Below are 12918 nucleotides of genomic sequence, written 5' to 3'. Positions count from 1 at the left end.
GGCAACTGTAAATTACCCCTCATTTTGGTGACAGGAAAACCTGAGTGGTAAGAGAGAGGATGGGTGGAAGGAGAATTAGTGGGAGAATGGTATTGATGGGATTGCTCCAAGATTCATGATAGACTCAATGGGCTCCTATGCTCTGAGGAAAAATGAAAACATTACTTTTTTGGAAAATATATAATGAAGAAATTTGAAGTGAAAAATAATTTGCAAGGAAGTCAGTCACAAATTGTAAAACATACTGTAGTGTTCTATGCCTCTATATTTAAGAGAAATTTGGATAGGTATATGTATGAAAGGAGTATGGATGGCTATGGTCCGGGTGCAGGTCGATGGGACTAGGCAGGGTAATGGTTCGGCACAGACTAGATGGGCCAAAGGGCCTGATTCTGTGCTGCAGTGTTTTACGACCCTATGAATATTATTAGACAACAGAAATCTGACCAATGGCTGACAGTAAACTATAAAGAGGGGATATAAACAGAAGGGATGACAATACAGCCTACAGGGATGAGGTCCAGCACCTGGCTGCATGGTGTGCCGACAACAATCTGGCCTTTAAACAACCTGGCATATAGATGAGGGTAGTGCAGTGGATGTGATCTACATGGATTTTAGTAAGGCATTTGACAAGGTTCCACACGGTAGGCTTATTCAGAAAGTTAGAAGGCATGGGATCCAGGGAAGTTTGGCCAGGTGGATTCAGAATTGACTTGCCTGCAGAAGGCAGAGGGTGGTGGTGGAGGGAGTACATTCAGATTGGAGGATTGTGACTAGTGGTGTCCCACAAGGATCTGTTCTGGGACCTCTACTTTTCGTGATTTTTATTAACGACCTGGATGTGGGGGTAGGAGGGGGGGTTGGCAAGTTTTCAGACGACACAAAGGTTGGTGGTGTTGTAGATAGTGTAGAGGATTGTCAAAGATTGCAGAGAGACATTGATAGGATGCAGAAGTGGGCTGAGAAGTGGCAGATGGAGTTCAACCCGGAGAAGTGTGAGGTGGTACACTTTGGAAGGACAAACTCCAAGGCAGAGTACAAAGTAAATGGCAGGATACTTCGTAGTGTGGAGGAGCAGAGGGATCTCGGGGCACATGTCCACAGATCCCTGAAAGTTGCCTCACAGGTGGATAGGGTAGCTAAGAAAGCTTATGGGGTGTTAGCTTTCATAAGTCGAGGGATAGAGTTTAAGAGTCGCGATGTAATGATGCAGCTCTATAAAACTCTGGTTAGGCCACACTTGGAGTATTGTGTCCATTTCTGGTCACCTCACTATAGGAAGGATGTAGAAGCATTGGAAAGGGTACAGAAGAGATTTACCAGGATGCTGCCTGGTTTAGAAAGTATGCATTGTGATCAGAGATTAAGGGAGCTAGGGCTTTACTCTTTGGAGAGAAGGAGGATGAGAGGTGACATAATAGAGGTGTACAAGATAATAAGAGGAATAGATAGAGTGGATAGCCAGTGCCTCTTCCCCAGGGCACCACTGCTCAATACAAGAGGACATGGCTTTAAGGTAAGGGGTGGGAAGTTCAAGGGGGATATTAGAGGAAGGTTTTTTACTCAGAGAGTGGTTGGTGCATGGAATGCACTGCCTGAGTCAGTGGTGGGGGCAGATACACTAGTGAAGTTTAAGAGACTACTAGACAGGTATATGGAGGAATCTAAGGTGGGGGTTTATACGGGAGGCAGGGTTTGAGGGTTGGTACAACATTGTGGGCCGAAGGGCCTGTACTGTGCTGTACTATTCTATGTTCTATGTTACATAGAAACATAGAAAATAGGTGCAGGAGTAGGCCATTCAGCCCTTCGAGCCTGCACCGCCATTTATTATGATCATGGCTGATCATTCAACTCAGAACCCTGCACCAGCCTTCCCTCCATACCCCCTGATCCCCGTAGCCACAAGGGCCATATCTAACTCCCTCTTAAATATAGCCAATGAACTGGCCTCAACTGTTTCCTGTGGCAGAGAATTCCACAGATTCACCATTCTCTGTGTGAAGAAGTTTTTCCTGATCTCGGTCCTAAAAGGCTTCCCCTTTATCCTCAAACTGTGACCCCTCGTTCTGGACTTCCCCAACATCGGGAACAATCTTCCTGCATCTACCCTGTCCAATCCCTTCAGGATTTTATACGTTTCAATCAGATCCCCCCTCAATCTTCTAAATTCCAACGAGTACAAGCCCAGTTCATCCAGTCTTTCTTCAAATGAAAGTCCTGCCATCCCAGGAATCAATCTGGTGAACCTTCTTTGTACTCCCTCTATGGCAAGGATGTCTTTCCTCAGATTAGGGGACCAAAACTGCACACAATACTCCAGGTGTGGTCTCACCAAGGCCTTGTACAACTGCAGTAGTAACACCCAGAAGACCAAGGAGATCATTGTGGACTTCAGGCATGCTAGGAGCCACACTCACGTCCCCATCTCTATCAACGGAACTGTAGTGGAGCAAGGTATCAGGCTTCAAATTCCTTGGTGTCCATATTTCCAAAGATCTAACCTGGTCCCTGAACTCCTCCATCCTGATCAAAAAGGCGCAACAGCACCTTTATTTCCTGTGGAGCATGAAGAAAGCTCACCTCTGTCCCAGGATACTGTTGGACTTTTACCGCTGTACCATTAAGAGCCTACTCACCAATTGCATCTCAGTGTGGTATGGCAATTGTCCCATATTGGACCACAAAGCACTCCAGCGTGTAGTGAAAACTGCCCAGCAGATTATCAGCACCCAATTGCCCACCATTGAGAACATCTACCATAAACGCTGCCTGGGCAGGGCGAAAAGCATTATCAGTGTTGCATCTCACCCTAACCATGGACTTTTTACTCTCCTCCCATCCGGTAGGCGCTACAGGAGCCTCCGCTCACGCACCAGCAGGCACAGGAAGAGCTTCTTCCGAGGCTGCGACACTGCTGAACCTCTCATCACAGCGCTAAGCAGTATTGCACCCATATTGTACTGTCTCAGTACTTTTATATTTGTGTGCTGTAGCACTTTTTTTATTCACAGTTATTTTGTAAATAACACTATTCTTTGCATTTCCGGTCAGATGCTAAATGCATTTCATTGGCTTTGTATCCGTACTCGGCTCAATGACAATAAAGTTGAATCTAATCTATCTAATCTAATCTAAATGGTGTTCAGTATCAGATTATAGTCTGTTCAATACTTCATTGTCATTTTGATGCCACCTATACCCTAAGCTTGAGTGCAATAAATGAATATTCAAGTGACAGCAGTGTCACAGACCAGACAGTCCGATGGTAGAAAGTAAATTATAGAAAAAACACTACACCCAAGCTAAATTTTAAAGGCCATCAGGAATGCATCTGTTTTTAATGGCTCTTCATGGCATACACTGATTAACTGAAGCATTATTAAAGGAAACTGTCTATAGAATGTATTTGACCTGAATGTTAAAAGCACAGACTGATGCAAAAACTTTCACCCAGCAATCTGAGTTTGAGAAAGGATCTGTGCAATAATGGTGTATAAACTGGAATATATGGACAGGTGAGAAATATTCTTAACACTGAGCTATATTGAAAGATTTAAATAAAGCAAATACTTCAATGGCATCATACAACATCTGGTGTGTAGCAATGTAGCAGGCCATTAAAAATAGATATTTGTAGAGTCTTCCTTAAAGATATTATCACATATCTTGGCTGACCTTCCAGCCATTTTGCAATATTTCACACTGAAAACAGAAATGTAAATTACCTCACTCTCTGTTCCACAAGCTTCTGCTCCTCTTCATATAGGATTTTTCTTCTCTGTTCTTCAGCTTTCTGGAGTAACTCCTGCTGCCGATACCAGGCAGCATTCTCAGCCTGCCTCCTCACACTCTTAGCTTGAAGCTCATGGGCCAATTGCCTAGCAGACCGTGACAGCAAAAATTAATGCACTACGGTGAAATTTACACTGGATCATGAGCAGGAGAACTATAAAAACAACTTTTCATCCATTGAACAATGAGTTTCCTGAGATGAACCACCCCTAGAATGGATCATAGCTTCCTTTGCTTGAACTGGATCAGGATTCCATACTATGCTCATCCAACACAATTTTAAAATCTACCACATATTCCCCAAATGAGTACACAAGCAAATCTCCTTCCACCCTACCCTACTAAAATGGTTTGGATTAGATCATTTAACCTTTGAAACTCAAGACGAGACTACTGAATTGTCTTCATAATTTAAACACCGGTGTAAGGGAATAAACTGGTCTTAGTGTGAGTGCGAGGTAGAATCTTGGGAAAGTCAACAGGAATAGGTTACAGGAAAAATTAATGGGGGGAATGAAATTGCTCAGCAGGAGTCAATGGAATGAATGTCCTGCTACTTTTCACATTATATATTAATGATCTGGATGATGGATTTGTGGCCATGTTTGTGGATGATACAAAGATAGGTGTTGGGGCAGGTAGTACTGAGGAAGCAAGGAGTCTGCAGAAGGAATTGGCTAGATTAGGAGAATGGGCAAAGAAGTGGCTGGTGGAATATAGTCACACAAACAACAGGAATTCTGCAGATGCTGGAAATTCAAGCAACACACATCAAAGTTGCTGGTGAATGCAGCAGGCCAGGCAGCATCTCTAGGAGGAGGTACAGTCGATGTTTCAGGCCGAGTACATCACAGAGGCAAAGAAAGGACTCAACCTAAAGTGGATTACCAAGTTTCTCTGAAGTTGTTGGGTCTGAAGCCACACTGGAATTATCCATGCAGTAACATTACATGTGTTAACATTCAGCTCGTCAACTTTTTTGCACTGGGATTTACTATGCAATGGGCAAGTATGACAGATCTAGATTAACTTGTGAGCCTGCAATAAAACTGCACAATGAAGAATGACACAGCTCTCTTTTAAAATTAATTGTCACATTTACCTTTCCTTTAAGTATTCCAACTCTTCCTGCCAAATCCTCTCTCGTTCTTGAGTCTGATAGTTAATAATAAATGTTGGATATTTATTAAATATTGGATACTGGCCCTTGGTTAATGGTACAAAGTCATCCAGCATATGCTTGGGATGAACATCGTCAGGTGTGGTATCCATTAGATGGTATGCTTCCTTGATTACTGCTTCGAGGTCCAAGTTATTGCGGTGATGGAAGAAATTCTACAGCAGATAAAAGATCATTTGAACTTTCTATTTAATGTACAAAACTTTCATAACATCTTTTTCTCATTCCCAAACATTCTCATACTGTATATAGTTATATTAGAAAAGGTCTTGCATTCCTGTAGTACATGACACATCCTTTCCACAAAACATTAAAATATTTCTTAAGTGTGGTCACTATTACAAAATATGGCACCCTGTTTGGACACAACTATCTTCCATAATCAGTCAGGTGATGACAATTTTAACTTTATTTATATAGCTCCTTTCATACATTAAGATGCAGGCTCAAAGTACATAGATTTTAAAGATAAATCAATATAATCATAAGAAAATGAGGCAAAATTAAAAATCATAAGACAAAGATTATATAGAATAAAATGTAATCAAATATAGAAAGTTATATAAATATAATCAACAACAGGCAGCAATTAATCCTCTAAGTGGGCCAAATTAAAAAGTAGGTTTTTAGAAATGTCTTGAAACATTCCGAAGTACTAGCCTGGCATACCTTAGTCAGTAGAGTATTCCATACTTTTGATGCAGAAAAGCAAAAGGACAGTTCTGTATGTTTGACTCCAGGAACACTAAGCAAACCAGTATTCGCAGATCTAAGATTGGGGATAGACACTCCAAAATATATAGAGGAGCTAGATTATTCACAGTTTTATATATAATTAAGAGTATTTTGAAATTGATCCTCAACGACACAGTCAGCCAGTGTAATGATGCCAAAACTGGCGAAGTGTGTCTCAGATTTTGTTTTTTTTTTTGGCTAAGATTCTTGCTGCTGCATTTTGAACAAGCTGCAGCTGATTTACATCTTTCTTAGGCAGTTCTGAAAAAAGAGTGCATTACAGTAGTCTAATCGGCTAAACAAAAAGTATGTACCAATTTTTCTGCATCTTGAGATGTTATAAGAAACTGAACTTCTTTAAATGAAAGAATGGAGGTGGCATCCATTAGTCTCATGAGACCATGGATCTGCGACTGGAAAGGTTCTCCAGGGCACAGGCCTGGGCAAGGTTGTATAGAACACCGGCAGTTGCCCATGCAGCAAGTCTCCCCTCTCCACGACACTGATGTTGTCCAAGGGAAGGGCAAGGGCCAATACAGCTTGGCACCAGTGTCGTCGCAGGAGTTGCCAGAACGAGGTTGAAGGCAACGTCGGACTGCCTTAGGGACTCCAGCTCCGGATTTGTCCTCAGGGTTTACTCCCAAAGCCTTTCCCGTGAGTGGGTATGGCCGCAAGGCAGCGGAGGTTTGAAATCAGAGTTTTACCCTCTGATTAGATGAACTGCCTTCCCAGGCTGATGAGCTCCATCAAATGAAAGAATGCAGTCTTAGTAATACGGTTAATGTGATATGAAATTTAGCTCAGTCAATATTAAAGCCTAAATTCTTTACTTAGGGCTTGATTTGTAAAGTCAGATGATCAGTTTATTTCTTGGATTGATGCTTTTTTATTACTACCAATAACCATAACGACAAGAATCTATTTTGGAAATATGTCAAGGATAAACATTAGCTTGGACAATAGGGATAACGGCTCCACTTTGCCTTCCTTTGCTTATATCTATGCAAGAGGTAATATGCCTCCATAGATTAACTGTCATATCACCAGAGAGCAATGAAATTCATTGGTATTTGTGTGAGGCTAACAGAGCAAACAATAGTCATGCTAACAGTACACACAACAATAATTACAAGGACAAGTGCAAATAGACCAGAATGGTGCAACAATCGTAATTCAAAGTGAAGACGCAATAAAAATCGCTGAAGTGCAAACAGAAGAATAACTGAGAGGTAGAGTTAAGAATACGAGAATGTGGCAACACCACCAGAATGGGGTGTGAAAGAGGTGATTGTTCATTCCTTCAGTGTTGTATTCTCACAGTACTAAAGTATCAGTCATTTCAGTACTACAAAGTCAGAAGTGGGAGTTGAACCCACAACTTTCAGATCAGAGGTGAGAATGTTTCCTGCAGAGCACTTCCTGGCATAATATATAGGTTCATAACAGAACCGCTCTGCAAAGAAAATATTCACTTGAAACCATTTAAAAATCATATCAGGACCTTAGGGCCATTAACAATGAGGCAACAATCAATGGGACATGTAAAGCAATATAACATGTGAACAGCAGCACCTTCAGCAGGTAAGTGAAACAGGTGATTGGTTCAGGAGTCTGACGGCAGTGGGATACTGAGAAGACCCATTGAAAAAATACAGAGGGCAAACATTGAACTTCATGTTAATTCCAAAGTCCCTACAGATAATTAGATAATTCGCAATCACACATTGTACTCTTCATTCATTTCTAACTGAATCGAGGACAGTCTCTCAGTGGGAGTGGAACAAACTATTAAAGTGACAGGCAACTGACACCCTTGCTGCTTGATGGACCTATTCTTAAATACAGATTATTTTCTGTGTTTGATTTGAGATTATGCCACAGGACTTGAGTTCACACAGAATCTTTATGTATTTATAATAGAGTCTGGAAGAATTCTGTTATTAACAGAACATCCTTCAGTGTGTTATCCATTGGTGCAAGACTGAAGCTTGCATTCATGGTTTGTTTTATGCAAATATCAGCAAGCATTAGAAACATAGAAAAACTACAGCACAATATAGGCACTTTGGCCCACAATGCTGTGTTGAATATGTACTTACTTTAGAAATTACCTAGGGTTACCCATAGCCCTCTATTTTTCTAAGCTCCACGTACCTACCCAAGAGCCTTTTAAAAGACCTTATTGTATCCGCCTCAACCACAGTCGTTGGCAGCCCATTCTACGCACTCCACCACTCTCTGCGTAAAAAACTTACCCCTGACATCTCTGTACCTACTTCCAAGCACCTTAAGAACTGTGTCCTCTCATGTCAGCCATTTCAGCCTTGGGAAAAAGCGTCTGACTATCCACAGGATCGATGCCTCTCATCATCTTATATGCCTCTATCAGATTACCTCTCATCCTCCGTTGCTCTGAGGAGAAAAGACCAAGTTCACTCAACCTATTCTCATAAGGTATGCTCCCCAATCCAGGCAACATCCTTGTAAGTCTCCCCTGCACCCTTTCTATAGTTTCCGCATCCTTCCTATAGTGAGGTGACCAGAACTGAGCACAGAACTCCAAGTGGGGTCTGACCAGGGTCCTATTCAGCTGTAACATTACCTCTTGGTTCTTGAACTCAATCCCATGATTGATGAAGGCCAATACACCAGAAGACTTCTTGACCACACAGTCAACCTGCGTAGCAGCTTCGAGTGTCCTTTGGATTCGAACCCCAAGCTCCCTTTGATCCTCCACACTGCCAAGAGTCTTACCATTAATACTATATTCTGCCATCATATTTGACCTACCAAAATGAACCACCTCACACTTATCTGGGTTGAACTCCAAATGTCACTTCTCAGCCCAGTTTTGCATCCTATTGATATCCCACAGCAACCTTTGACAGCCCTCCACACTATCCAAAACACCCCCAACCTTTGTGTCATCAGCAAATTTACTAACCCATCCCTCCACCTCCTCATCTGGGTCATTTATGAACATCACAAAGAGAAGGGGTTCCAGAACAGATCCCCGAGGCACACCACTGGTGACCGACCTCCATGCAGAATATGACCCATCTACAACCACTCTTTGCCTTCTGTGGGCAAGCCAATTCTGGATCCACAAAGCAAGGTCCCCTTGGATCCCATGCCTCCTACCTTTCTCAATAAGCCTTGCATGGGGTACCTTATCAAATGCCTTGCAGAAATCCATATACATTACATCTACTGCTCTACCATTAATGTGTTTAATCACATCCTCAAAAAATTCAATCAGGTTCGTAAGGCATGAACTGCCTTTGACAAAGCCATCATATTATACCTCTCCAAATGGTCATAAATCCTGCCTCTCAGGATCTTCTCCATCAACTTACCAACCACTGAAAGACTCACTTTTCTATAAATTTTCTGGGCTATCTCTACTCCCTTTCTTGAATAAGGGAACAACATCTTCAACTCTCCAATCCTCCGAAACTTCTCCCGTCCTCATTGATGATGCAAAGATCATTACCAGAGGCTCAGCAATCTCTTCCCTCGCTTCCCACAGTAGCCTGGGGTACATCTCCTCCGGTCCCGGTGACTTACCCAACTTGATGCTTTCCAAAAGCTTCAGCACATCCTCTTTCTTAATGTATACATGCTCAAGCTTTTCAGTCCACTGTCAGTCATCCCTACAATTGCCAAGGTCCATTTCCGCAGAGAATACTGAAGCAAAGTATTCATTAAGTACCTCTGCTACCTCCTCCGGTTCAATATACACCTTTCCACTGTCACACTTGATTGGTCTGATTCTCTCATGACTCATCATCTTGTCCTTCACATACTTGTAGAATGCCTTGGGGTTTTCCTTAATAATGCTCGCCAAGGTCTTCTCATGGCCCTTTCTGGCTCTCCTAATTTCATTCTTAAGCTCCTTCCTGCTAGCCTCATAATTTTCTAGATCTCTATCATTACCTAGTTTTTTGAACCTTTCGAAAGCTTTTCTTTTCTTCTTGACTAGATTTTCAACTGCCTTTGTACACCACGGTTCCTGTACCCTACCATCCTTTCCCTGTCTCATTGGAATGTACCTATGCAGAAAGCCATGCAAATATCCTCTCAACATTTGCTACATGTCTGCCGTACATTTCCCTGAGAACATCTGTTACCAATTTATGCTTCCAAGTTCCTGCCTGATTGCTTCATATTTCCCCTTACTCATTTTAAACGTTTTCCTAACTTGTCTGTTCCTATACCTCTCGAATGCTATGGTAAAGGAGATAGAATTGTGATCACTATCTTCAAAATGCTCTCCCACTGAGAGACCTGACACCTGACCAGGTTCATTGTAGGCTTGAAGGCTCATCTACATATTGTGTCAAGAAACCTTCCTGAACACACCTAACTAACTCCATCCCATCTAAACGCCTTGCTCTTGGGAGATGCCAATAAATCTTTGGGAAATTAAAATCTCCCACCGCAACCCTGTTGTTATTACTCCCTTCCAGAATCTGTCTCCCTATCTGCTCCTCGATGTCCCTGCTACTATTGGGTGGTCTATAAAAAAACACCCAGTAGAATTATTGACCCCTTCCTGTTTCTAACTTCCACCCACAGAGATTCAGTAGACAATCCCTCCATGACTTCCTCCTTTTCTGCAGTCATGACTATCTCTGATCAGCAGGCCACACCCCTGCCTCTTTTGTCTCCCTCCCTGTCTTTTCTGAAACATCTAAAGCCTGGCACTCTTAAGTAGCCATTCCTGCCCCTCAGCCATCCAAGTCTCCGTAATGGCCACAACATCATAGCTCCAAGTACTGATCCACGGCTCTAAGTTCATCTGCTTTGTTCATGATACTCCTTGCACTAAAATAGAAACATCTCAAACCATCAGTCTGAGCACATCCCTTTTCTATCACCTACCTATCCTCCCTCTCACACTGCCTTGCCTGGCTATTGTTAAAATAAAATGTAGCAGACTAAGTTTTTTGAAGTGAAGTGGTTTTTACTTCAGTGGTTGGTAAGTTGATGGAGAAGATCCTGAGAGGCAAGATTTATGAACATTTTGGCAGACATAATATCATTAGAAATAGTCAGCATGGCTTTGTGAAAGGCAGGTCGTGCCTTATGAGCCTGACTGAATTTTTTGATGATGTGACTAAACACATTGATGATGGTAGAGCAGTAGATGCAGTGTATATGGATTTCAGCACGGCATTTGACAACGTACTCCATGCAAGGCTTATTGAGAAAGTAAGGAGGCGTGGGATCCAAGGGGAAATTGCTTTGTGGATCCAGAACTTGCTTGCCCACAGAAGGCAAAGAGTGGTTGTAGACGGGTCATGTTCTGCATGGAGGTCGGTCACCAGTGGTGTACCTTAGGGATCTGTTCTGGGACCCTTCCCTTCATGATTTTTATAAGTGACCTGGATGAAGAACTGGAAGGATGGGTTAGTAAATTTGCTGATGACACAAAGGTTGGAGGTGTTTTGGATAGTGTGGAGGGCTGTCAAGAGATTTCAGCAGGACATTGATAGGGTGCAAAAATGGGCTGAGAAGCGGCAGATGGAGTTCAACCCAGTTGTGAGGTGGTTCATTTTGGTAGGTCAAATATGATGGCAGAATTTAGTATTAATGTTAAGACTCTTGGCAGTGTGGAGGATCAGAGGGGTCTTAGAGTCTGAGCCCATAGGATACTCAAGGCTGCTGCGCAGAATTACTCTGTAGTTAGGAAAACATACGGTGCATTGGCCTTCATCAATAGTGGGACTGAGTTTAGGAGCCGACAGGTAATGTTGCAGGAGAAGAAGATGGCGGTGAGACGGCAGCATGCGCAGCCACTTCGGTGGTGATATCTGTTATCTGTGAAGTAGGGGACCATGCACAATTCGGATTTGACGTAGACAGACGTGAGAGCACAGAGGAACATCTGGAAAACTTCTGAAATGCCCGCTTTGCTGCCGCTGCTACTGTGTGGTAACCGGAATCTCCAGAGCAGAAGGCCCCGAAATCCTCGGCTTTGCGTGTTTCAGTGGCCGGGGCATGGTCGATGGCGCTCGGGAGGCTGTATCGCAGAGGCTGGTCAGAAGCTCGAAGTTTTCGGATGGATGGACTCAGTGTTGGCTGTGGTCGGCTGCTTCCAAGGCATTGGCACGTTGACGGTGCCTGGAGGTTTATGGCAGGGAGTTTCTCCCTTTTGCCGCCTGCTATCGGGGACTTGGAAGTCGGTTGACTCCGGGACTTTTGAGACTTAATTTACCGTGCCCATGGTTTATCATCAAATTATGGTATTGCTTTGCACTGCTGTAACTATATGTTATAATTATGTGGTTCTGTCAGTGTTAGTCTTTGGTTTGTCCTGTTTTCTGTGATCACTCTGGAGAAACATTGTATCATTTCTTAATGCATGTATGCATTTCTAAATGACAATAAAAAGAGGACCGAGTGTTCTCATCATCTAAAAAGAGTGTTCTCATAATCTATATAGGACCCTAGTCAGACCCTACTTGGAGTACTGTGCTCAGTTCTGATCGCCTCATTATAGGAAGGATGTGGAAAACATAGAAAGGGTGCAGAGGAGATTTACAAGGATGTTACCTGGACTGGGGAGCATGCCTTATGAGAATAGTTGCATGAACTTGGCCTTTTTTCCTTGGAGCGACGGAGGATGAGAGGTGACCTGATAGAGGTGTATAAGATGATGACAGGCATTGATCGTGCAGATAGTCAGAAGTTTTTTCCACAGGGATAAAATGGTTACTATAAGAGGACAGAGGTTTAAGGTGCTGGGGAGTAGGTAGAGAGGAGATATTAGGAGTAAGTCCCCCCCCCCAAACAGAGAGTGGTGAGTGCGTAGAAAGGACTGATGGCAACGGTGGTGGAGTCGGATACGATAGGGTCTTTTAAGAGACTCCTAGACAGGTATATGGAGATCGGAAAAGTAGAGGGCTATGGGTAACCCTAGGTAATTTCTCAGGTAAGGACATGTTCGGCACAGCTTTGTGGGCTGAAGGGCCTGTATTGTGCTGTAGGGTTTCTATGAAGTACTCAGACCACCTGATTGCAAGAGTGCTGAATGGGTTTAAAAAGGAGGAAGAAAATTAAGAGACAGAAGAATGGGCAGAAGAGGAGAAAACAGCAAAAAAAAAAGCAGGGGATGGCTGTGTACATAGTTCTGTTGAAAAGGTATATTTTAACATTTAAATAGAATAACTTTTAAAAAGAAAACAATGTTAAAAATAAAT

General features: G+C 42.7%; 1 protein-coding gene across 1 annotated transcript in view; it reads right to left on the bottom strand.

The window, feature by feature from the left end:
- Positions 1-12918, bottom strand: part of tbc1d31 (TBC1 domain family, member 31) — a 72473-nt gene that overhangs the window by 21249 nt on the left and 38306 nt on the right. Inside the window, exons 14-15 of the mRNA XM_072261204.1 lie at positions 4901-5133; positions 3732-3884 (exon numbers count right to left, since the gene is read on the bottom strand). Of these exons, the coding sequence (XP_072117305.1) occupies positions 3732-3884; positions 4901-5133 (386 nt within the window). The remainder of the gene's footprint in view (positions 1-3731; positions 3885-4900; positions 5134-12918) is intronic.

Source organism: Mobula birostris, chromosome 1 (assembly GCF_030028105.1).
Source record: "Mobula birostris isolate sMobBir1 chromosome 1, sMobBir1.hap1, whole genome shotgun sequence".
Taxonomy (NCBI): domain Eukaryota; kingdom Metazoa; phylum Chordata; class Chondrichthyes; order Myliobatiformes; family Myliobatidae; genus Mobula; species Mobula birostris.
This window is presented reverse-complemented; position numbering and strand designations above follow the sequence as displayed.